The 23,501-nt window shown below is 49.9% G+C and overlaps 1 protein-coding gene across 1 annotated transcript in view; it reads left to right on the top strand.

The window, feature by feature from the left end:
* Positions 1-19,327, top strand: part of xkr4 (XK related 4) — a 30,171-nt gene extending 10,844 nt beyond the window's left edge. The window contains exons 2-3 of the mRNA XM_062480708.1: positions 10,907-11,106; positions 17,079-19,327. Of these exons, the coding sequence (XP_062336692.1) occupies positions 10,907-11,106; positions 17,079-18,046 (1,168 nt within the window). The 3' untranslated portion in view covers positions 18,047-19,327. The remainder of the gene's footprint in view (positions 1-10,906; positions 11,107-17,078) is intronic.
* Positions 19,328-23,501: the final 4,174 nt, after the last annotated feature.

Here is a 23,501-nt window from a genome sequence, read left to right on the forward strand (position 1 = left end):
ACTGACTTCGTCGACCAAACTCGGCACGTTGGCATGGTGACGGATTCCTCCGGGAAGGGGGGGGGGAAGGAAAGGAGTCTCTTGGCTGCTCTTCAAGGGCCATTTGATCAATTCCATACAGTAGACTGCCCATTGATTCCAAATAGGTGGGGCGAGATGAGGGTCTGTATAGGCAGGCGATTTGTCATCAGGCCAATAGCCCAGCTAGCCGTTTAGGCCATCTGTTAGACTGGTGCCTGATGAATGGCCCTCCCCTCCTGCCCCTGCTTACACAGCAGAGCAGGGGCTTTCCAAGGAGGCATTTTCTGACCATAAATGATTCTGATGGCAGCGGTATGTGTCACTGCATGAACTATGTAGGCTGTATGTCTTGTTCTATTGAAGGACTGCATGTGGTACTACAAGCCCACACGACACATATTCACACACTCACACGCACGCACACTTCCCTTGCAGATAGGCTTTCCATTCTCAAACAGGAAGGGCTGAGGACATGCAGCTGAGGAATAACTAGATGTTGGTTAGAAACATGCAGCCTCATTGTGGTCCTGTTCACCTGGGGAAGGGGCCCTCGGGTGGGGAAGGGGCCCTCGGGTGGGAAAGGGCCCTCGGGTGGGGAAGGGGCCCTTGGGTGGGGAAGGTGCCCTCGGGTGGGGAAGGGGCCCTCGGGTGGGGAAGGGGCCCTCGGGTGGGGAAGGGGCCCTCGGGTGGAGAAGGGGCCCTCAGGTGGGGAAAGGGCCCTCGGGTGGAGAAGGGGCCCTCGGGTGGGGAAGGGGCCCTCGGGTGGGGAAGGGGCCCTCGGGTGGGGAAAGGGCCCTCGGGTGGGGAAGGGGCCCTTGGGTGGGGAAGGTGCCCTCGGGTGGGGAGGGGCCCTCGGGTGGGGAAGGGGCCCTCGGGTGGGGAAGGGGCCCTCGGGTGGAGAAGGGGCCCTCGGGTGGGGAAAGGGCCCTCGGGTGGAGAAGGGGCCCTCGGGTGGGGAAGGGGCCCTCGGGTGGGAAGGGGCCCTCGGGTGGGGAAGGGGCCCTCGGGTGGAGAAGGGGCCCTCGGGTGGAGAAGGGGCCCTCGGGTGGGGAAAGGGCCTCAGGTGGGGAAGGGCCCTCAGGTGTGTTCTCTGACAGGACTGGAGAGACAGCCTAGACAGGAGCAGCTGATCTCCGACCAGCCTGGGCCCCTGGAGGAAGAATCTGGAGGAGAGAGGGGAGAAGGAGAGTTTGAGAGGAGAAGCAGAGAAGCTGCTGGACATGCCTGGCTGTCTCCACTGCTGAATGTAATTTTCCAGCTTACTCATGTGTGCAAGCCCCCACCACCACCCCCCCTCCACATACACACACTCCACTTGCTCTTCCTCTCTCTCTCTCTCTCTCTCTCTCTCTCTCTCTCTCTCTCTCTCTTTACCTCTGTCCTCCTGCATGCTAGCCCTGTCAGCCATTTTGTCTGAAGGGGTTCTAATTGGGCCGATAGCCTGGAGCACCGAGGGGCCGTTTACACCATGTGGACGCCTCAGCCAGAGGAGAACTCGGAGGAAAAGCTGAAAGCTGAGAATGCTTTGTTATGGTGGAGTGAAGCGAGAGACAGAGAACAAAAAATGATGTGTGTGTGGTAGAGGGCGAGAGAGGAGAGAGAGAGAGAGAGAGAGAGAGAGGAGAGAGAGAGAGAGAGAGAGAGAGAGAGAGAGAGAGAGAGAGAGAGAGAGAGAGAGAGAGAGAGAGAAAGGGAGAAAGAAAGGGAGAGAGAGAGTGAGAAAGATAGTGAGAGAGAGAGAGAGACCACTGGTCATGTCAGTCTTGATTATAGTGCAACGTTCTCAGGTTGAGGGGTTGGTATGGCGACAGAGTAAATGGCACATATAGTGCTATTTCTCAGAGTGTGAGCTAAGGTGAACACACACACATACACTCACACACATACACACACACACAGACACACACACACTAATGTATGAGTAGTTAGACCTCGGGCGACAGGCTCTCATGGGACTCTAATGAGGGACACATTAAATGAGGGAGGAGATGCTAGTTCAGTAGCGCGTGTGTGCACACGCATGCGAGTCTTTGTGTTTCGTGTGTGCATGCGAGTGAGGCTATGCGTTTCTGAGAGTATGTGTGTGTGCGTATGGGTGTGGGTTTGCCTGCCTGGTTGTGTGTGTGTGCGTATGGGTGTGGGTTTGCCTGCCTGGTTGTGTGTGTGTGTGCGTATGGGTGTGGGTTTTCCTGCCTGGTTGTGTGTGTGTGCGTGTGTGGGGGTAAAGTGTGTTTCCACCTCGCTGGAGAATGTCAGTGGCAGCTCAGAGTGGGTCTCCGCTGGGACGGGCGCACGGCTCCACAGCAGAGGGCTGTGACATGGCAGGCACTCACTGGAGAAGGGGCATAGCGGGGAGATTGGAGGGTTTGTTTTTCATGCGGTGCAGCCTGACAGAGGGGGCCTGGGTGGGGTTAGGGGGGAGGGGTGGGGAGGGAGGGGGGGAAACAAAACAGGACGTGTCACTCAGGCAGGCATGAGATGCCTTGTCTGATGCAGAGCGTGGACCACTGCCACGGTAACAGTTATATAGTGTAGCTCTATTGTCTCTTTCTCTCTCTCTCTCTCTCTCTCTCTCTCTCTCTCTCCCTCCCTCCCTCCCTCCCTCCCTCCCTCCCTCCCTCCCCTCCCTCCCTCCCTCCTCTCTCTCTCTCTCTCTCTCTCTCTCTCTCTCTCTCTCTCTCTCTCTCTCTCTCTCTCTCTCTCCCTCTCCCTCTCCCTCTCCCTCTCCCTCTCTCTCTCTCTCTCTCTCTCTCTCTCTCTCTCTCTCTCTGTGCACCCCATCTACTGACTCTTGTCCCTGCTCTGTAGCGTATGTGTGTTCACCCATTGGTAAGCCCAGAAAGATGGCCCTATCAGGAATTTACAGCCCAATAATATCCTGGTGGGAGTTTATTTATGATAGTGAATCCCATTGACCTTCTCTGCCTGGTTTCTTTGCAAGAGAAAGGCTCTGTCTGTAATTGCTGAATAACAGGGTTCAACTGATCTGGAGTGAGTGGGTTCCTTCTTGGCAGATGGACAGGGAGCTGGAGCCTGACTGACTGCAGTTGCACTTGCTGTTGCTGGTTCTGGGTGAGGTGGAAAGAAAGTGTGGCTTCAGACTGAGAGCCAGAATGGCTCCTGTAAAGAACAGACAGGTGATGCGTGTGTGTGTGTTTTGGGGGGGGGGGGGGGGGTGGGGGGGGGGGCGTTAAGTGACTATAAATGTGCTTACGCCTGTATGTTACTGGCTTTGCGTGTGTGTGTGTAATGTGTGTGTGCTGTCTCAGTGAGTGTGTGTATATGTGTGTGTGTGTGTGCTGTGTCTGTGAGTGTATATGTGTGTGTTAGTTTGCTTTGAGTGTGCATATGTGTGTGTGTGTGCTGTCTCTATGTACGTGTGTGTGTCTCCCAGGGCTTGGAGACTGTCAGAGTCCCCTCCTCAGCCTGTTCCTGTAAGAGCAAAGCCTTGTTCCTCTGACCAGTATCTGGGGGGTCCCAGCTGGTCAGCCTTTAGCTCTGCAGGCTCATTCAGCTACTCTCAGCCTGGCAGCCAGCATCTCTCACCACCAGCCTGCGCAGTGCCCAATAAACACCTCTCCCTCTATCATTACCCACATCAATACAGCTGGACCCATTATAAACACAATAACGTGCCATTCAATCTATTAAGTAAACATAGGATGGGTATGGCTCAATTGGAGAGCATTTGACTGCCGTTCAAGAGGTTGCAGGTGTAAATCCCATTTAGCTGTGGCTAAATTAATGCGTTATTACGCAAGATGCGTTATTACGCAAGATGGCCGCCATGTGCGGACTTTCGACTCTGTTGTCCGGCAACGCGGACGAGACATCTACCCTTTATATATATCTATGGTTGTCTGTGTCACATTTAACCACAGGCTGCTCTGGTTATCTCCCTCCTGTCTCACCTCGCAAGGCCGGCCAGGGAGATGTCAGTCAGCCCAACTCACCCAAACTGAACCTGAAACCTGCCTGTCCACACACACACACACACACACACAAAACACGCACAATATCTCTCTCATTCACTCTCTCTTGCTGGTTCTCTCTTTCTCTCTACCCAGGGGCTATCTGTCCATCTCAATCATGTTGTACCGCTCGAAATCTTTAACTTTCCCGACCGCTCCGCTGTATATCTACAAACTCATTGGTCCATTGCTACCAAACTGGAGCAGTTTTCTTTGGATGGCCCATGGCTAAGATCCTCCTACTGGTATAGACATCTTCCAATGGCTGTGCAGGAAATCATCTAGCCACCACTGCTCAGCCAATGGCAGCATTGGCCCTGAGGCAGTCAGAGCAGTGTAATTTAAATGCCCACACAGTCACACACACAGGTCAAAAATTCATTTGACGATAGTGTGCACAGTATGTACAGTAACTCATTTGAACAAATCCCTTCGTTCCCTTCGAAATGGTCATTAGATTGCATACACACACATGCGTGCATACACACACTCACAATCCTTATCCTCATCCTACCCCTAACACACACACATAATCCTAACCTCAAACCTAAGACACACACACACACACAGAGCAAGTCAGTGATAGTGTTGGTGTGTGTCTCCTTGGCTGTTTGGTGCCTGGCTCTGGCTGAGTGATACAGTTACAGTAGGACTACAGCAGGACTACAGTAAGGCTACAGCAGGACTACAGCAGGACTACAGTAAGGCTACAGTAGGACTACAGTAGGACTACAGCAGGACTACAGTAAGGCTACAGCAGGACTACAGTAAGGCTACAGTAGGACTACAGTAGCACTACAGCAGGGCTACAGCAGGGCTACAGTAGGGCTGCAGTAGTTCTACAGTAGGGCTACAGCAGGACTACAGCAGGGCTACAGTAGGGCTGCAGTAAGGCTACAGTAGGACTACAGCAGGGCTACAGTAGGGTTACAGCAGGACTACAGTAAGGCTACAGTAGGACTACAGCAGGGCTACAGCAGGACTACAGCAGGACTACAGCAGGGTTACAGCAGGACTACAGCAGGGCTACAGCAGGACTACAGCAGGGCTACAGTAGGGCTGCAGTAGTTCTACAGTAGGGCTACAGCAGGACTACAGCAGGGCTACAGTAGGGCTGCAGTAAGGCTACAGTAGGACTACAGCAGGGCTACAGTAGGGTTACAGCAGGACTACAGTAAGGCTACAGTAGGACTACAGCAGGGCTACAGCAGGACTACAGCAGGACTACAGCAGGGTTACAGCAGGACTACAGCAGGGCTACAGCAGGACTACAGCAGGACTACAGCAGGGCTACAGTAGGACTACAGCAGGGCTACAGCAGGACTACAGCAGGGCTACAGCAGGGCTACAGCAGGGCTACAGCAGGACTACAGTAGGGCTACAGCAGGACTACAGCAGGGCTACAGCAGGACTACAGCAGGGCTACAGAAGGACTACAGTAGGGCTACAGCAGGACTACAGCAGGGCTACAGCAGGACTACAGCAGGGCTACAGTAGGGCTACAGCAGGGCTACAGCAGGACTACAGCAGGGCTACAGTAGGGCTACAGCAGGACTACAGCAGGACTACAGCAGGGCTACAGTAGGGCTACAGCAGGGCTACAGCAGGACTACAGCAGGGCTACAGCAGGGCTACAGCAGGACTACAGCAGGGCTGCAGCAGGACTACAGCAGGGCTACAGCAGGGCTACAGCAGGACTACAGCAGGGCTACAGTAGGGCTACAGCAGGGCTACAGCAGGGCTACAGCAGGGCTACAGCAGGACTACAGCAGGGCTACAGCAGGGCTACAGCAGGACTACAGCAGGGCTACAGCAGGGCTACAGCAGGGCTACAGCAGGACTACAGTAGGGCTACAGCAGGGCTACAGCAGGGCTACAGCAGGACTACAGCAGGACTACAGCAGGGCTACAGTAGGGCTACAGCAGGGCTACAGCAGGACTACAGCAGGACTACAGCAGGGCTACAGCAGGACTACAGCAGGGCTACAGCAGGGCTACAGCAGGGCTACAGCAGGACTACAGCAGGACTACAGTAGGGCTACAGCAGGGCTACAGCAGGACTACAGCAGGGTTACAGCAGGGCTACAGCAGGGCTACAGTAGGGCTACAGCAGGACTACAGCAGGACTACAGTAGGGCTACAGCAGGGCTACAGCAGGACTACAGCAGGGCTACAGCAGGGCTACAGCAGGACTACAGCAGGGCTACAGCAGGGCTACAGCAGGGTTACAGCAGGACTACAGCAGGGCTACAGCAGGGCTACAGCAGGACTACAGTAGGACTACAGCAGGGCTACAGCAGGGCTACAGCAGGACTACAGCAGGGCTACAGCAGGGCTACAGCAGGGCTACAGTAGGGCTACAGCAGGGCTACAGCAGGACTACAGTAGGGTTACAGCAGGGCTACAGCAGGGCTACAGCAGGGCTACAGCAGGGCTACAGTAGGGCTACAGCAGGACTACAGCAGGACTACAGCAGGACTACAGTAGGGCTACAGCAGGACTACAGCAGGGCTACAGTAGGGCTACAGCAGGGCTACAGCAGGGCTACAGCAGGACTACAGCAGGGCTACAGTAGGGCTACAGCAGGACTACAGCAGGGTTACAGCAGGGCTACAGCAGGACTACAGCAGGACTACAGCAGGGCTACAGTAGGGCTACAGCAGGGCTAATCCTATTTAGGATGGAGATTACCACCACGCAAGCCAACAACACACACCAACCCAGCACTTTCTCCTCTCAACAATACACAGCAGACAGTCCTCTAACTCTCTGCTCTGCTGTCCTCTCAACAATACACAGCAGACAGTCCTCTAACTCTCTCCTCTCCTTTCAACGATACACAGCAGACAGTCCTCTAACTCTCTGCTCTGCTGTCCTCTCAACAATACACAGAGCAACTCTGACAGTCCAACCCCTCGCACACACAACACACCAAGCACCATTTTCCCCCAACACACCAAGCTTCCTGGGAGGCTGTATGGAGATGAGACACTGCAGAAGGAGATGTTTATCAGGGATTTTAAACAAACAGATCTTTTTCTCCGTGCTGCCGATGTGTGTTGGTGATTACCCGCCCGGATGCGTTGCTCTGCGTTTCATCATCTTCCAGATGCTTCCTGCAGGACCATCCAGACAGGAGCTCTTTGTCGTCATCCTACAAACCCCACCAGAACAGGAAGGTCGATATCCTCTCTGAGCTAAGATCGTCATGACAACCATTATCATGGCGATGGTGACGAAGATGACGACAATGTCGAAAATTTGAAATGATGAGGATGGCGCCGACAATGAGGAGGAGGAGGATTGCAGAGAAGATCAAACAGTCCTGCTGTTTGGGTTCTCCCTGGCTCCTGCCTTGGAGAGACACAAAGCCTACGTCTCCTTGTGTGTAACGTAAGACAGCGCCAGTCTTAACCACATGTATGTAGTAACCCGAGGCCAGACTGGCTTCCCTGACAGGGCAGCCCAGGTCACAGGCCGTCATTTAGGGTTTCAAGCTTCCCACGACTTCACTTCCTCTGACCCCTCTTCGCTTTCCGCCTCCCCCTCATCTCGGACCTCTGACCTGACCTCTCACTTGACACCTCCACCTCCCTCTGCCCAGATCGATGGTGACAGTAGCGCACCCCATCCCTCAGAGAAACACAGCGTCAGGGGGAGACAGAAGTCTGATTGCTGAGCGGTTAGGGAGTCGGGCTATTAATCAGAAGGTTGTTGGTTCGATTCCCGGCCGTGTCAAAATTATGTTGTGTCCTTGGGCAAGGCACTTCACCTTACTTGCCTCGGGGGAATGTCCCTGTACTTACTGTAAGTCGCTCTGGATAAGAGCGTCTGCTAAATGACTAAATGTAAATGTAAGTCTTCTAGGTATCATCTAGGCCCGGACCTCTCGTCACAATCTACCTCCTCAACGCCATCGCAGGCCAGGACACAGATCTGCTAAACAGGATCATCATGCACTCTGAAGTGTAATTCGTTCTCCACATTAGCACCACAGATCCGACAAAACTAATCACTGTGTAGATGTGTGTGGAGCATGGACGTTCTGCTCACTGCCGCGCAACACTCCCCCGTTCTGCTGAAACTAGGTCAGAATTCCAAAGCATGAACATTTGACACTTCTAGAACACTTGCTTAATGCAAATGAGAACATCTCCAGGAGTCGGAGACTCCTACTGCTAATTTCGTACTACACGTCGGTTCTCCTCCCCACGCAGGACTGGGTTTTACATTTCCGGAACGAGTTTGGAGCCAGAAGATCCACATCAATGGTAGACCATACCTAAGTATCCTCTTTTATTATGTTTTACTGAATTAGACAACTAATGGGCCACAGTGTTGAAAGAGTAGCTGTTCACTTGGAGAATGAGTCCTAGTGCCCGATCTTGCACCCAGCGCAATTGACTTTGTCAACGACGCAAGTATCATTCCTAATTTGCACTCGACGCAAAGCTGACTTTTCCCTCCACAGACGCACGTCGAAATGACCTTGCGCTCCCGTGGGCGGTTCAGCGAAAAAGGAGGCGTGTTCCGGCGCAAACGTTCCCTGGTGCTATTTTGCAGTTTCCGAAAAACAATTCCGCCACTGACCAGGAAAAACGTGGTCTAAAGTCAATGGCGCATTATTCAGATGCTATTTTAAGGGCGCAAGCTTGGTCCGTGCACACTGCTGGCGAGGCCAGGGTCTTCTTTCTGCGAAGCTACGTTACATTGTTTTGATTTATGGCGTGTTACATTTCTTCAATGATTATAAAAAGATTTTCATGAGAAATCTCTATGTATGTGAACATGATTTGTAACAACTGTGCCAATTTTCTCCCACGCCTGTTTAACCGAAGCTAATTTGGGTGGGTTTCTTCTCCCATCTCCATCAGAATCAGAATTCGGTTTATTCGCCATGTAGCCTATGTTACACAAACACGGAATTTACTGTGGCAGGAAGGTGCAAACAATAAACATATACGGGTCTTAAATTAAGTAAAAAACTACAATAGTTAAACTAATTCCTAGAACCAAACAATTTAAAAAATAAAATATAGGGTAGGCTATATAAAAATAAGAATAAGAATTTGAATGAGCAGCATGAGCGGGCAATTTAGTGCAATGAGAAAACTGCTCTGCCTTTCCCATACAATGTCACTTGTCTGTTGTCTGTCTATCTGTTACGGCCCTGACTAGAACGTCGGTCTCCTTGGCTGTGAACCGCCTGGCCTGCGCCAGGCAAATCCGCCGTTATAATAGCAATCCGCCATGGAACAAGCGCTGCTCTTAAAGGGAATGTGAGATGACGCTCTGATTGGTTTATTGCACGTTACGCCCAAACCACACCCATTAGTAATGTAGCTACTTCGGACCTACCCATTTTAGATTTGCGCCAGGCGCAAAGTCATTTGTCCCGCCGGCAAAATAGCAACCGAGCCGGAGTCCCGCCCACAAAGTTACTTGCGCTTTGCGGTTTGGTACTTGCGTTTCAGATCGTCAAAATAGGGGGGCTAGTCTTCTGTCTGACTGTGTAGAAGCTGCCCATGATCACCAGAGGTAATCAGAGGGGTGGGGGCTGGTATGGGGTGGAGGTGGCAAGGGGGGGAGGGGGGGAGGGGCGGGATGATGGGGAAGTGATGTCAGATCTTAAATGACACTAATTCTCCCTTGCTTTGCAACCTAGATTGATGGCGTGGGAACAGGCTGTTATGTTCACTTGACGCAGAGAGGTTGAGTGCAATATTAACGGGTCTATCGTGCTTCATTAAATCATCTTGCCTTTTGTGCTCTGCTTTGGAATCCTGCTGCTTCTCTCCGATGTTGCCATAGCGATCTCAGAGGACCTGGTTGTCACAAATATTTTTGTATAGGATAATAAATATCTTGGCTACAACCTTAAGACCAAGTGGCATAAATCAGCATACCGGAGCCACTTGGTCCACAAGTCTCAAACTGGATTGTTTCTCCAGGCTAGAGTCATCTTTGACTTCCTCTACTACACAACAAGAATCACACAGACTCTGTTCCCAACATCTCAGTCTGCTTCCTCCTTCTAATGATGTGGAAATAGAATACTAGGATACTATACGCAACTCAAATATCCCAGAGGTGGAGATACTGAGCCAGCAAGCTCTGAGGCTTCTATCTGGACCAGTGCCCACACCACACCACACACACACACACACACACACACACACACACGCACGCACGCACACACACACACACACACACACACACAGAGGGCTGGGCAGCAGTCCATTTACTTTGTTTGTGAAGACTGTGGAGATTTGAACAGCCTCAGAGTTAGTTTTTTCCTGGTCCGTACAATCCTCTCTCTGTGTGTACTTGCACCGGAAACCTAGGTCACAGTACAGCTGCAGGTAGTTAGTCAGCAGGAGAAAGTGGCTCTGTGTGTGTGTGTGTGTGTGTAAACAAGCAGATGAGTGTCTGTTTTCTTGCTAGTAGGGACTAGATATAGAAGCCTAGCTCTGCCATCATCTATATCTAACGTCACCAGACATTTCATCATCAGACATCTGACCCTAACCCTTGAGGGTAATAATAACTGAAGGACTATTTAGGTTGAACATGAATCAGTATGCGGATATGAGTTATAAATGTAACTGAGCAGGTGTGTTTCAGTTCATAGTGCACTTGTGCACTTAATTATGTTCTAACTAATGCTCCAACACACCTGATTCAAATGAACGGGTCGAAGCCTGATAACAACCGTTCATTTGAATCAGGTGTGTTGGAGCAGGGAAACATCTAAAACATGCCGGACACTGGGCCCTGAGGACCAAGGGTTGACCACTGTTCTAAACGTCTATTTGAATCTGAATGTGAATCCCGATGCGAAACTGATTCCCTATGTCCATCTGCTGCGTCCGAATCTGAATCTGAAGCTTCCCTGTCTCTCTCGTTGCCACCAGGTATTTCCACACCATCTACCTGGGGATCCGCAGTCGCCAGAGTGCGGAGAACGAGCGCTGGAGGTTCTACTGGCGGATGGTGTACGAGTTCTCAGACGCCAGCATGCTGCACCTGCTGGCCACCTTCCTGGAGAGCGCCCCTCAGCTGGTCCTGCAGCTCTGCATCATCATCCAGACACACAAGTTGCAGGCCGTGCAAGGTACTGCTGCCCACACACACACACACACACACACACACCACACACCACACACACACACCACACACACACACAAGCATACGTACATATGCCTGTGCGCGCACACACACAGCAGCACCCACCCTCACACCTGCGCACCCACACACAGAGCCACTTGCACACCCAGAGGCGTACACACGTTCGCCCATGCACACACGCATGCTCACACATGTCATACGTATGCATACACAGACACACGCACACACACACATAGGTGGACTACTAGTATGTTAACGTCAACGCTGTAGGCCCTCGCTAGGAAACACGTAACCCTGCTGGTGTTGACGCAGGGAGAAGAGACTCTCTCTCTTTCCCTTTTTCTCTGCCTCTACAAAGCTGTGATTCATAGTTAATAACGGTGGCCGGGTTGGACTGCTGCTGGGTTTGCATGGGAAGCAGGGCGAAGGGAGGAGAGAGGAAGAGGGGCTGTCATATAGGCCATCAGAGAGCTCCCAGGGCTGCTGGGGGCTCCATCCCTCCTCGTCCTCTCCTCCTCTCATCTGTCGCTACGCCAGCCAGCCAACTGGAGAGGAGAGGGGGAGAGAAGAGAAGAGGAGGAGAGGAAAAGAGAAAAGAGGAGAGGAAAAGAGAAGGGGGATGGAGAGAAACGGAAAGGAGAACAGGGGAGAGGAGAGAAGACGAGATGTGGAGGGAGAGGAAAGGAAGAGAGGCAAGAGACAAAGAAAGACGTCTCTGCAGCGGAGAGCCTCTCAGACAGTTTCCCCGGCTGCTGTCTGCAGGTTGAGGGAGACTGTCCTCTCTGATTACAACAGCTGCACCAGGAGGAGGGGACAGGAAGGAAGGCAGGGAGGGAGAGGTGGAGTCAGAGGGAGGGAGCTGGAGGGGGGGGGGGAGGGAGAGGTGGAGCCAGAGGGAGGGAGCTGGAGGGGGGGGGGGAGAGGTATGAAAGAGGGAGAGAAGGGCAGTGAGATTGAGAGCGATCGAAGAGAACCAGAAGATATCAGTGTTTCAGAGCGAGGCGACAGGCCGACAGCGGGGAGGGGGGTGTGGAGCGGTGTGGGGTTTGCGGTATTGTGACACAGTTGGGGTGTGAGTGCGGACGTCCTTGTGCGGCGCCTAGTCATACTCTGTTGTGTACGCTGTCAGTCAGCCGTCACCAAGACAACGTGGGGCTGATTCTCATTGCTTGCGTCACAACATGTATGGGTCACACAATAAGTGAGATGTTCATCACTGATTACAGTAAATGACACAAGGCTAAGAGGAAGGAAGGGAGTTTGAGAGAACAAGAGAGGGAGGGAGAAATAGAGTGACTAAGAGAGAAAGAGAGGGAGAGAGAGAGAGGGGGAGAGAGAGAAAGAGAGAGAGAGAGAGAGAGCGTCAGGGTTAAAGTGAAAGGCATTATGGAGAGAGAGAGATAAGACCTATACATAGTAAACAAAGTGTTCCTGCTTCGTACAGGCAGACTGCAGCAGGTCCAGCAGACACAGAGAGGTGTGGTTGCAGTAAAGTGTAGATTCACTACAATCTGATGAAGCATCTGGAGCCTGCTGGTGGAAGACTTGGCTACGCTGACCTCAGCTTGACCTCTGTGAGCTGCTACACCGCTGGGTCTATTAAGTGCTTTATACGAAACCATAGAGATGGGGTTAGGGTTAGTCTCTTTCAGTCCTGGCGGCTCTTAGATGGCCGTGCCACTGAAGGCTGTCTTTAGACTTGATGGAATGATGAGCACTTTCTACGATGTTTCTCTGTGAGGAACAAGTTTACGCACAAAGGCGAAGGGTTGCTACATAACACTTTACTGCCTTATTGCTTTTCAACCTCTTTTTAAAGTCCCTCCCGACCTCTCTCTCTCTAGGTTTTTATCTCTCCTTCTCTCTCTCTCTCTCTCTCTCTCTCTCTCTAGGTTTTTCTCTCTCCTTCTCTCTCTCTCTCTCTCTCTCTCTCTTTCCCCGCCTCTCTTTATCTCTTAACCACTATTCTCTCTCTCTGTCACTCCTCTCTATAAGCTTTTCTCTCTTTTGAAGTTGCCATAGCTACAGTTATTTTCAAGACGTGCAAAGGCAGCTCAGCTATTGACACGTCAGCACACGGAAAACTGATTCAAAGAAAACTGAACAAAGTCACTGGGTGAGCGTGACTTTAAGCTGCTCTACTGTACAGTTTGAAAGGACAGACGTCATGCTGTGTCACTTCTGTGAATTACAATGCATGCTTTGTGTACCACAGTGCTGTACATCAGGAAGAGGCAGAAGAAGAGGAGGATGGGGGTCAGATGGCTTAGCGGTTAGGGAATCTGGCTCTTAAGCAGAAGGTTGCCGGTTCGATTCCGGCCGTGCAAAATGACATTGTGTCCTTGGGCAAGGCACTTCACCCTACTTGGCTCTGAGGGAATGTCCCTGTACTTACTGTAAGTCGCTCTGGATAAGAGCGTCTGCTAAATGACTAAATGTAAAATGTAAATGTACATACAATCTGTCCACAGCACTGGATGAGCAGTGAAGTCTGCTATCCACTTCAGTCGGAAGCGTTTAGGAACCCCCACCCCTCGCCTTCTTTCATCTGACACGCACACTCCTGCTCATACACTTTTCTCTCACTTTCTCTTCTTTCATTTTCTCTCAAACTTTCTTTCTCACATCCCCAAAGAATTATGCGTTAATGGATTTGTAAAGACCTAGCTAACCTCTGCCCCTGCTCCTGCCCCTGCCCCTGCCCCTGCTCCTGCCCTAAGCCCAGACCCAGACTCTGTAATGAGTGTATTGTGTGTCCTGGTGCAGGAAGATAATATAGAGATGATATCTCCCAGGGCTCTCAGCTTCCCTCTTTCTTATATCCTGGCTCTGCTTCAAATCCCTGCAGTCAGGCAAGGTGTTGTCTTGATTATACAGCCTTGAGCTGTCCGTAGTACTCCCTCCATCTCTCTCTCTCTCTCTCTCTCTCTCTCTCTCTCTCTCTCTGTGTCATTGGCGCTCTCTCTCTCTTTTTTCTTTGTCTCTTGTATCTCCCCCACTCCGTCTGTCTCTTTATCAATCTCTCTCTTTTTTCCTCATCTCTACACCTCTTTCCCCCTGCCTTGAGCGAAGGGGTGGAGCTGTCAGGGATCTCTGACTCTGTGAACCCGGATGACTTGGATTCCAAAGTACAACATTCCGAGGAGCACGACTCTGTGTAGCTTTAAACTCTCCTTTTGAAGTCATGCAGAGACTGCAACTCTGACTTTGTCTACCTCGGAATAGGCCCTGTGTGAAGTGTGCCGGAAGAAGGGATAGCTTGCTTCCAAGACATCAGAGAGTCTGGATAGATGCCACGGATGTCAGGGCTCAACCTCTGAAACCAGATCAGGGAGAGAGAAAGTAGACCTGGGACTTCAGCAGACTGGAGAGGAGCTAGGCTGAGTTTGGGAGGATGAGGAGGATGAGGAGGATGAGGAGGATGAGGAGGATGCGGAAGAGGAGGAAGAGGAGGATGAGGAGGATGATGAGGAGGAGGAGGAGGAAGAGGAGGATGAGGAAGAGGAGGAGGAGGAGGAGGAAGAGGAGGAGGATGCGTGCCACATCCCTTGTCTCTCTTACAACGCAGTAGTCAGTAGGACACACTCACACAGATACACACAGACACACACACAAGCACATGTTTAGTTTTGATATTCTTGTGGGGACCCCCCCATTCCTAATCTTGTTTTCCCTAACCCTAACCTTAACCCTAACCTTAACCCAAACCTTAACCCAAACCTTAACCCAAACCTTAACCCTAATCGTATTCATAACCTTAACCACAATCTTAACCGTAACCCAAAAACATAACATGAATATTAACCCTAAATCTATCTCTCCAAACCCCAACCTGTGATTCTAAGGCTAACACTAATTCTAACCCCATTAAACCCATCTTGTTCCCACAAGAATAGCTAAACACATAAACACACACCCACTCACCATCAGTTCCCTAAAACTGCTGCCCTCTGCTAGTCAGCTAATGATCCATCACATCCTTTGATCAGGCAATAACTCCCATGAGGCAGGGTTAAACACACGCACACACGCACACACACACACACACACACACACACACAAACACAGTCCTTAATGTATGAAGTCATAAGCATAGGATTCTTACTGTAACCTGTTCTAAGCTTTGTGTGTGAACGTGTGTGTGAGCGTGTGTGTGCGTGTGTGCGTCTCCCTTTGAGCGACAGAGCAAGAGTCAGCCGCATGCTGAAGTCTGATAACTACCACAGCTGACTGTCACAGGCTGGCGAGGTGAGAGAGGCCACAGAGAGTTCCAGAACGTTCCAGAGAGTTCCAGAACGTTCCAGAGAGTTCCAGTGAGCCTGTAGACCAGAGTGTTTGGAAGCTCATTAGACACAAAGGAGTGCGGCAGGAGAGGGTAGCGGCCTCGCCGGCACTGCAGGAGTGGAGGTGACGCCATGGCATTGCACCACAGTGTACGAGTTGCAGTTGCATCCGGGGCGTGCGTTTCAGTATACGTGGGTGGGACGCGGCAAATCTGTCCCCACCCACTCTTGGAAAATGGCAAATTTTTATGAAGACAATTCCAGTTAACAGTCGCATCCTCAGTTATATTATGTGTGTTGATAACACAGCTACGCCTGCGAGCATATTGCTGTAACACACAGTGAGGCCCAGAGGGTTTTCATCCAGTTACACTCATCAATCGCTCGGAAGGATATGATTAGCTAATTATGCAAGGCGTCGAGACATAAACACCCATGTGCACACACACACACACACATAGGCACACACCAACACACACACCTTTATCCTTCCTTCTCTCTTGTATGCAAGGAACCCCTGTGTGTGTGTGTGTTTACAGAGGCCTGCCTGAGTTTTACTGCTCAGAGTAAGTGGCTGTCATGTCCTGCAATAACTACTGTTGCGCTCATTTGATCCAGCCAGTGATTGAATAACATGCTTTTTAAAAGCCTTAGCACAGAACCCCACGGCAGGCTGGGCTCGAGCGTCCAGGGGGGACGATGGAATGGACGGACTCCTAATTGGGCACGAGGCTCCTCTCTGAGCTCTGTGCTACAGTAATGTCTTACCGGGTGCCATCTAAATAATGCACGGTCCAATGGGTCAGTGTGGAACTCTTAAGGGACAGGACCATCTTGTTTATGGGTGTGCGTGCGTGTGTTTGTTTGTAGTAAAAGTGGCTGCCAATTAGCACGCTTATTGCTGCTCTATTCAGTGTTTTTCATGTCAGAATGTGGTATAAATAAAGTTGCTTTAAACCCCAGAAGGGTGCTTACTGTAGAGTAGATGTGTTAAACAAGTGTTTACTCAACAAGCATTCAATAAATTATTTCCACTTACGTGAGTGTGTGTGTTTGTGTGTTGCAATGCGTATGTGACTGTGTGTGTGTGTGTGTATCTGTATTATAACATAGATCAGTGTGTGTGAACGTCAGTTCCCCTCTCAGATGATGGAGGAAGATCACTCAAGCCACATGGGCACTTTGTAACCATGGTAGCAAGCTCCTCAACGGAGAGATGGGTGCATCTCCACGCCCCAGAGGGCCTTCCTCTCCTTGTCTCTCTCACATGCTCCTGCTGCACAGAAGGCTGAAGGCCGTGCGGAGGTTAAAGAGCTGCAGTGAGTCATGGTTGGCTTATCCCAGGGCTTGTTCGTTCCTCTGCTTTTTGTGGGAAAGACGGTTAAACTCTGGGACGGGTTTGTTTATCAATTAGTGTTAAATCCGGTTTAAACGCTTTTGCATTTATTTAACAGACTTCGGAATGTCGTTTTTTCTTCTTCTCTTTTCCGAAGCCTTTGTGATTCTAACGTCTCTCCCTCTCTCTTTCACTCTGTCCCTCTCTCGCTTTCTCTCTCTTTCTCTCTCTCTCCCTCTCTCTCTCCGTCTCTCTCCCTCTCTCTCTCTCTCTCTCTCTCTCCCTCTCTCTCTCTGTGTCTCTCTCTCTCTTTGTGTCTCTCTCTCTGTTTCCCTGCAGGCATGACGACGGCGGCCTCGCTGGTGTCCCTCGCCTGGGCCCTGGCGTCCTATCAGAAGGCTCTGAGAGACTCGCGCGACGACAAGAAGCCCATCAGCTACTTGGCGGTGATCATCCAGTTCTGCTGGCACTTCTTCACCATCGCGGCACGCGTCATCACCTTCGCCCTCTTTGCCTCCGTGTTCCAGCTCTACTTTGGCATCTTCATCGTGCTGCACTGGTGCGTCATGACCTTCTGGATCGTCCACTGCGAGACCGACTTCTGCATCACCAAGTGGGAGGAGATCGTGTTCGACATGGTGGTGGGCATCATCTACATCTTCAGCTGGTTCAACGTGAAGGAGGGACACACCCGCTGCCGCCTCCTCATCTACTACCTGGTGATCCTGGGGGAGAACGTCGCCTTGGGCGCCCTGTGGTACCTGTACCGCTCCCCACTCGCCACCGACGCCTTCGCCGTCCCCGCCCTCTGCGTCATCTTCAGCAGCTTCCTGACGGGCGTGGTCTTCATGCTCATGTACTACGCCTTCTTCCACCCCAACGGCCCCCGCTTCGGACGCTCTCCCAGCTGCCCCGCCCTCGACGACCCCACCGCCGCCTTCGCCACCCTGCCCTCCGAGGGCGCCACCAACTCGCTGCGCTCCAACCGCGGCGGCAGCGGGGGCGGAAGCGGCGCCCACACGCTCGACCGGGACGGGAAATACTCGGAGCGCGACGGCTGCATGCCCGTGTTCCAGGTGCGCCCCACCGCCCCGTCCACGCCCTCGTCCAGGGCGCTGCGCCTGGAGGAAACGGTCATCAAAATAGACCTGTGTCGGAACAGATACCCAGCCTGGGAGCGCCACGTGTTGGACAGGAACATACGCAAGGCCATCCTGGCCATAGACTGCTCCCCGGCGCCCCCTAGGCTGCAGTACAAGGACGACATGCTGGTGCAGGAGAGGCTGGAGTATGAGACCACGTTGTAGCCCACGCCCGTGCCACTGGCTCTCCCACATGGAACGCTGACTCCTCCTCAGCTTGGATATACAGTACAGCAGGACTGTGGCAATAAGTTAACATGAGCTCCCTCTCTCTCTCTCTCTCTCTCTCTCTCTACAAACACACAAACACACATAACAGTACACGATAGCGTTGAGCCGTGACGTTGATTGTCATGGATGAGAATAGGCACAACTTCTTAGTTGATTGGAGGGGGCGTTTTTTGTTGTTGTTGTGGTTTTTAAATCAGACTTCTCTTTTTTGGTACTTGGTTATTGTTGTTGTTTTTTTTTACTTACGTATGTCTGTCAGGGAACATTGTATCAGATCAAATGTTGTCATGGGAAGCTTGATGAGTCAAAAACTGTCCACTCCTTGTGATGTCCCCCCTCACTGAAAACCAGCCTGACGGTGACCCAGCCTGAACTGTGCCACCCTGACGGAACGAAGGGGAGACGAAACAAGTGCTCCTCACGTCACCAAAGTACTTGCTGATAATCCAATTATAAACACAGAATTCCTATAGCGCGTTGTGAAGCCTGCAAGCACTACAGTAGACAGTCCTTTCTTTCATATACAAGTCGGTGGGACTCTTCATTCAACGAGAAGATGATCGGGACAACTTGGTATGTACAAGCCCGGTTGAGTATAGCCCTGTGTATCCGACGTGGTGGTCCCTTTGCGTTCTGATGTCATCAGTCGTGTTCTCCTAGTGCCAAAAGCTCCGTCGCCCAATTCGTCTGGATGCTGTGGAACAATGTGGAACACTGTAGAACACTATGGAACATGGGTTCTAGCCAGTGACAGTTTTCCACACACACACAAAGATGAACAGAAAATAATTACTGTTTACTTGAATTTACAGTCAACAAGCGGTTTGTATACGGTCATAGCTACATATACCTGGAATGTTCTGGAATGGGGGACTGAGGGACAGACAAACTCCTCACCGTCATCTCCTCCTGAGAATAAAAACAGGTGTCACAGGCCAAGAAAACCTTCCTGGCAGCTCAACAATAACAGACCAGCCTCACGCCGCAAGGAGAGGAGAGGGGAGAAAAGGAGAGAAGGAGAGGAGAGAAGGAGAGGATGGGGGAAGAGAGGAAAAGAGATGAGAGAAGAGGAAACAAAAGAAGAGGAAAGGAGGAGAGAAGGAGAGGTAAGAGATAAAAAAAGAAAGCAGTAGGAAGAGGAACAGAGGGGACAAACAACCTCAGCCAAACCAACTACTCTCACAAGCACCAGGTTGTACAGCAAAGCCCTGTGTACAGGACACTCACATTAAAGATGCAGCATTCTTTTTAGACATCGTAAAAAAAAATTGAAATCATCAATGTGTGTGTGTGTTTGTGCTTGGGTACGTATATGTGTGTGTGTGTCTGTGTGTGTGCGTGTGTGTGTGAGACATAAATAAAGTGAGCTTGGTACAGGATGGGATTTGTACTGTAGATGTGTATAGAGAAGGTTGTTTCGTCTGCAGCTCTAGGGTAGTGTAGAGTGGTAGAGATGTGTACTTGCAGTACAGGAACATTGTTTAAACTGCTGCTGTCGCCCACTGAACACACAACTCTAGTTACACCACACAGAAAAGTATGTACTGCGCAAACTGCTGGCATGACTGGCTCGGTCAACACTAAACAGTCTATTAGTCAGTGTTGTCAAGAGATTCCTGTAAGCTGGTGACAGCCTGACACCTCACCTAGTATGCTGAATGAACCACCCAAGCAATCCAGCTGTGGATGTCACGTCTAAAAAAGAAACATTGTAACTTAAAATCTTGAAAAGAAAGACTGTCTTTACAATAGGAGAGTGTGTATCTGTTTTACATTTAGGCCTTTTTTGGGGGGGGTCACAAATGCTTTTCTTCAGGACTTTGTTTGAAATGTCGAGAGCAGATGACGAAAAGACAGAGACAAGCACAACATTGTCTGTAGAATAACTTGCAAAGCACAACGGGAATCTTGTGATAAACGAAAAACGAAATTTGACGAAAAAACGTCAAACATAAAAAAAAAAAAAAAAAAGAGTCCAGTTAGATGTGCCTGTTATCTACTAGGTTACAATATTTCAATTGTTTGGATTTTTTTTTATTTGTATTTTTTTTTCTACAATGATCTTTAAGTGTCTTTCTATTTAGATGTATTCCAACAGCTGGTTTGGAGAACGGGTAGTTTGTGGTTAGATGGGTAGACGTTGTTTGCTTTGCTGCCCTACATCATTTGCCTTGTTGCCGCACTATCACGCAACCGTCTTTGCACTTGCCTGTCTGTTGTTACCTTTAGTCTTTTCCTCAACACCTTTAAATATTAAGTGTCGACGCTCCCTCAGTTTCCAGTGACGTAAACCGTTTTTTTACTATCACCTTGTCCTGTTGCGTGCATGTCAGAGCACTTTTAGAATGTCTTCTACCACGACTTAGGCTACCATGATTTCTCTGTTTTTGTTTTTCAAGATCTAGTTGTATTACTTTGCACTGAAAGATGGGAAGGACGTACATTTGGTCGTTAAACCAGAGTAACGTAAATATCAGCATGGAAGAAAAAGGAAGCACATACTTAAAAAGATGGCACAATTGGAAGGTCCGAGACCAGGATTCTGTGAACGTGTAGAAAGTTTAACAAAGTGTTATCTAACCACTGCTTAAAGTTGCTTGTGAGAGATGCATTAAACCATAGAAAGATATACTCCTAACATAATAGCACACGACTTCAGACCTTTATCTACGCTTTATTTCAGAGCACATTGTGTCAGTGGTGCGATACACGATGAGGACGTATTTAGCGACAAACCCGTTCAGAAAAACAAAAACAAATGTTTAGTCTTATTATGTTCTTTGATGATCAGCTTACTTAAATGGTTTTACAGTCGCCATCGGCCCTCTGAACCATAACGGCTAGCCTGGCCGCCGTCCAACGCCTTATAAAGGAAACATTAGGGATAATTCTCTCAATGTCACCCTCACACTCCACGGTTTTGTTGACTCAATCTGCTCTGTGTTAACACGAGGCCACGGTCATTGTTTTTTTGTCTCTATCTTTTGTGTTAGCCTGCCTTTCAACTAATTATTTTCATTTGTTGCAAAGCTTCCCATCTACTGTTTATTCAGTCTGACTACAAATCTAGAAAACCTAATTCCCGTTGTCACTGAAAAGACTGTCAGATTCACTGTCTGACACTCATGAAATGTCCAAATTGTTGATATGTCTATCTTTGAAGAATAGCGGTTGATATAGAATATGTGTCGATCCTCGCGCTGCTGTTATTGTTTGTAGGGAGGGGGGGGGAGGGGGGGTCACAACCAGGAGAGAAACTCTTTTCAAACACGTGTACTCATCCAGGGTTCCCATCAACCCTCTCTTCGCTCACATATATTGTACATATACCTACCTCAACTCGGTATCTGGTCAGAACACCCTTCACCCACAGCGCAGTAGGCTACTGTCCATGACCAGGAAACTAGCTAAAATATCTCTTTACGGTAATGACATTGTAACGTCAGTGAGAAGCTGAGAAACTTTCAGAGTTCGAGTGGTGGAGGATGTACTGGTCAACACAGGAAGTGCATAACTAAGCAGGCTTAAAAGACAGGAAAATGCGCTTCTCAACAAATCCACATCATGGTTCTGACGATTTAAGCTGCTTATGTATCTGTTTTGTTTGCCTTAAGATATGATAATTCAGTGCTTTTGTCTTTTCTTTCAGTCTCATGAGGGCATATGGTTGTGGTGCATCGTGTCCCTTGATGGTGTGGTCTGTGTGGTTTGGAAGGGTTAGGGTTCGCTTGTTCATCCGTTAATGGCCCAATAGCGACGCATATTCATATGGCTCTACTGTGGTTACTGTGCTTGTACTAGGAGTAGCTCATTCACTGCATCCAACTACCCCCTTCTCTTTCCTTCCCAATTTCTTTTGCCATCTCTGTCTCTTGGTCCCCTCTTTATCGCTCTCCCCTTCTCTCGTTATCTCTCCCCCTCCCTTATCTGTCTTTCCCACTGTCTCTCTCTTGATCTCTCCCCCTCCCCTCGCTGTCTCTCTCTCTTTATCTCCCCCCTCCCCTCGCTGTCTCTCTCTCTGTCTCTCTCTCTTGATCTCTCCCCCTCGCTGTCTCTCTCTCTTTATCTCCCCCCTCCCCTCGCTGTCTCTCTCTCTGTCTCTCTTTATCTCCCCCCTCCCCTCGCTGTCTCTCTCTCTGTCTCTCTCTCTTGATCTCTCCCCCTCGCTGTCTCTCTCTCTTTATCTCCCCCCTCCCCTCGCTGTCTCTCTCTCTGTCTCTCTCTCTTTATCTCCCCCCTCCCCTCACTGTCTCTCTCTCTGTCTCTCTCTCTTTATCTCCCCCCTCCCCTCACTGTCTCTCTCTCTGTCTATCTCTATTTATCTCTCTTCCCCTCCCCTCCCCTCCCCTCGCTCTGTCTTTCTTTCTCTCTCTCTCTCTCTCTCTCTCTCTCTCTCTCTCTCTCTCTCTCTCTCTCTCTCTCTCTCTCTCTCTCTCTCTCTCTCTCTCTCTCTCTCTCTCTCTCTCTCTCTCTCTCTCTCTCTCTCTCTCTCTCTCTCTCTCTCTCTCTCTCTCTCATGATCAACGCTTTCTTTCTGACACTGTTTGGGAGAGGTGGATCTCCGATGTGTGGTCTGGCGTTTAGTTGAGAGGTATTTGCCATCAGAACACCATATAAACTAGCCTCTGTATGTAGTGGAATACGCCCCCCCCCCCCCCTTGCCTGTGGGGACAGGAAGTACAAGCACACTAACAAAGGGACAAGGGGACAACAGCTTCCTGTTCACTTCATGATGTACAGATGTCCTTTATATCTCAGTGGCAATGCAGGATCACAGTAGTAATTGATTAAAATAAACTATCTAACTGTAAATAAATGTATGCAAATGTACATGTTTAAAAAGAACATTCCTCTTTGAGTCCTGATCGTGAAGGGTGTCTATTTGACTAGAGAGTTGATGCCACAAGTTGGCTGGTACTATGATGTAATGCAGATTAAAATTGTGTGGTGTATGTGATGTATTAAATGACAAAAATGCAAAAGACAAAAAAACTGTTCATTATTGGTCTTTTCCGTAAGTTGCATTGTGTGATGATGAACGTCGGATGTGATTAAAAACTGCATTCAATCGGATGAACAACTTTATTGTAAATTGAATCGAGTGAAAACAGAACATGACATTTTTGTATATATTGGATTTTTGTAAATTTTTATTTGATTCTAATGCAACACAAGTACCAAAATTCATTTAATAAAGTACACTGTGGTCATTTTTTCAGCCTCTTCTTCGTTTATTTGGGATTGTTTGTTTTATGCGTGGTACAGTTTTATTTACGTGCAACCTCCCCTCCTTTCCCCCTCCTGTTACCTAAAGGAATAAAACAATGGTTCCTGAACACATCTGTTCCTGTTATACCTGTGACATGAAAGACAAAGCGAGAAGGAGATC

Source organism: Osmerus eperlanus, chromosome 16 (assembly GCF_963692335.1).
Source record: "Osmerus eperlanus chromosome 16, fOsmEpe2.1, whole genome shotgun sequence".
Classification (NCBI taxonomy): Eukaryota; Metazoa; Chordata; class Actinopteri; order Osmeriformes; family Osmeridae; genus Osmerus; species Osmerus eperlanus.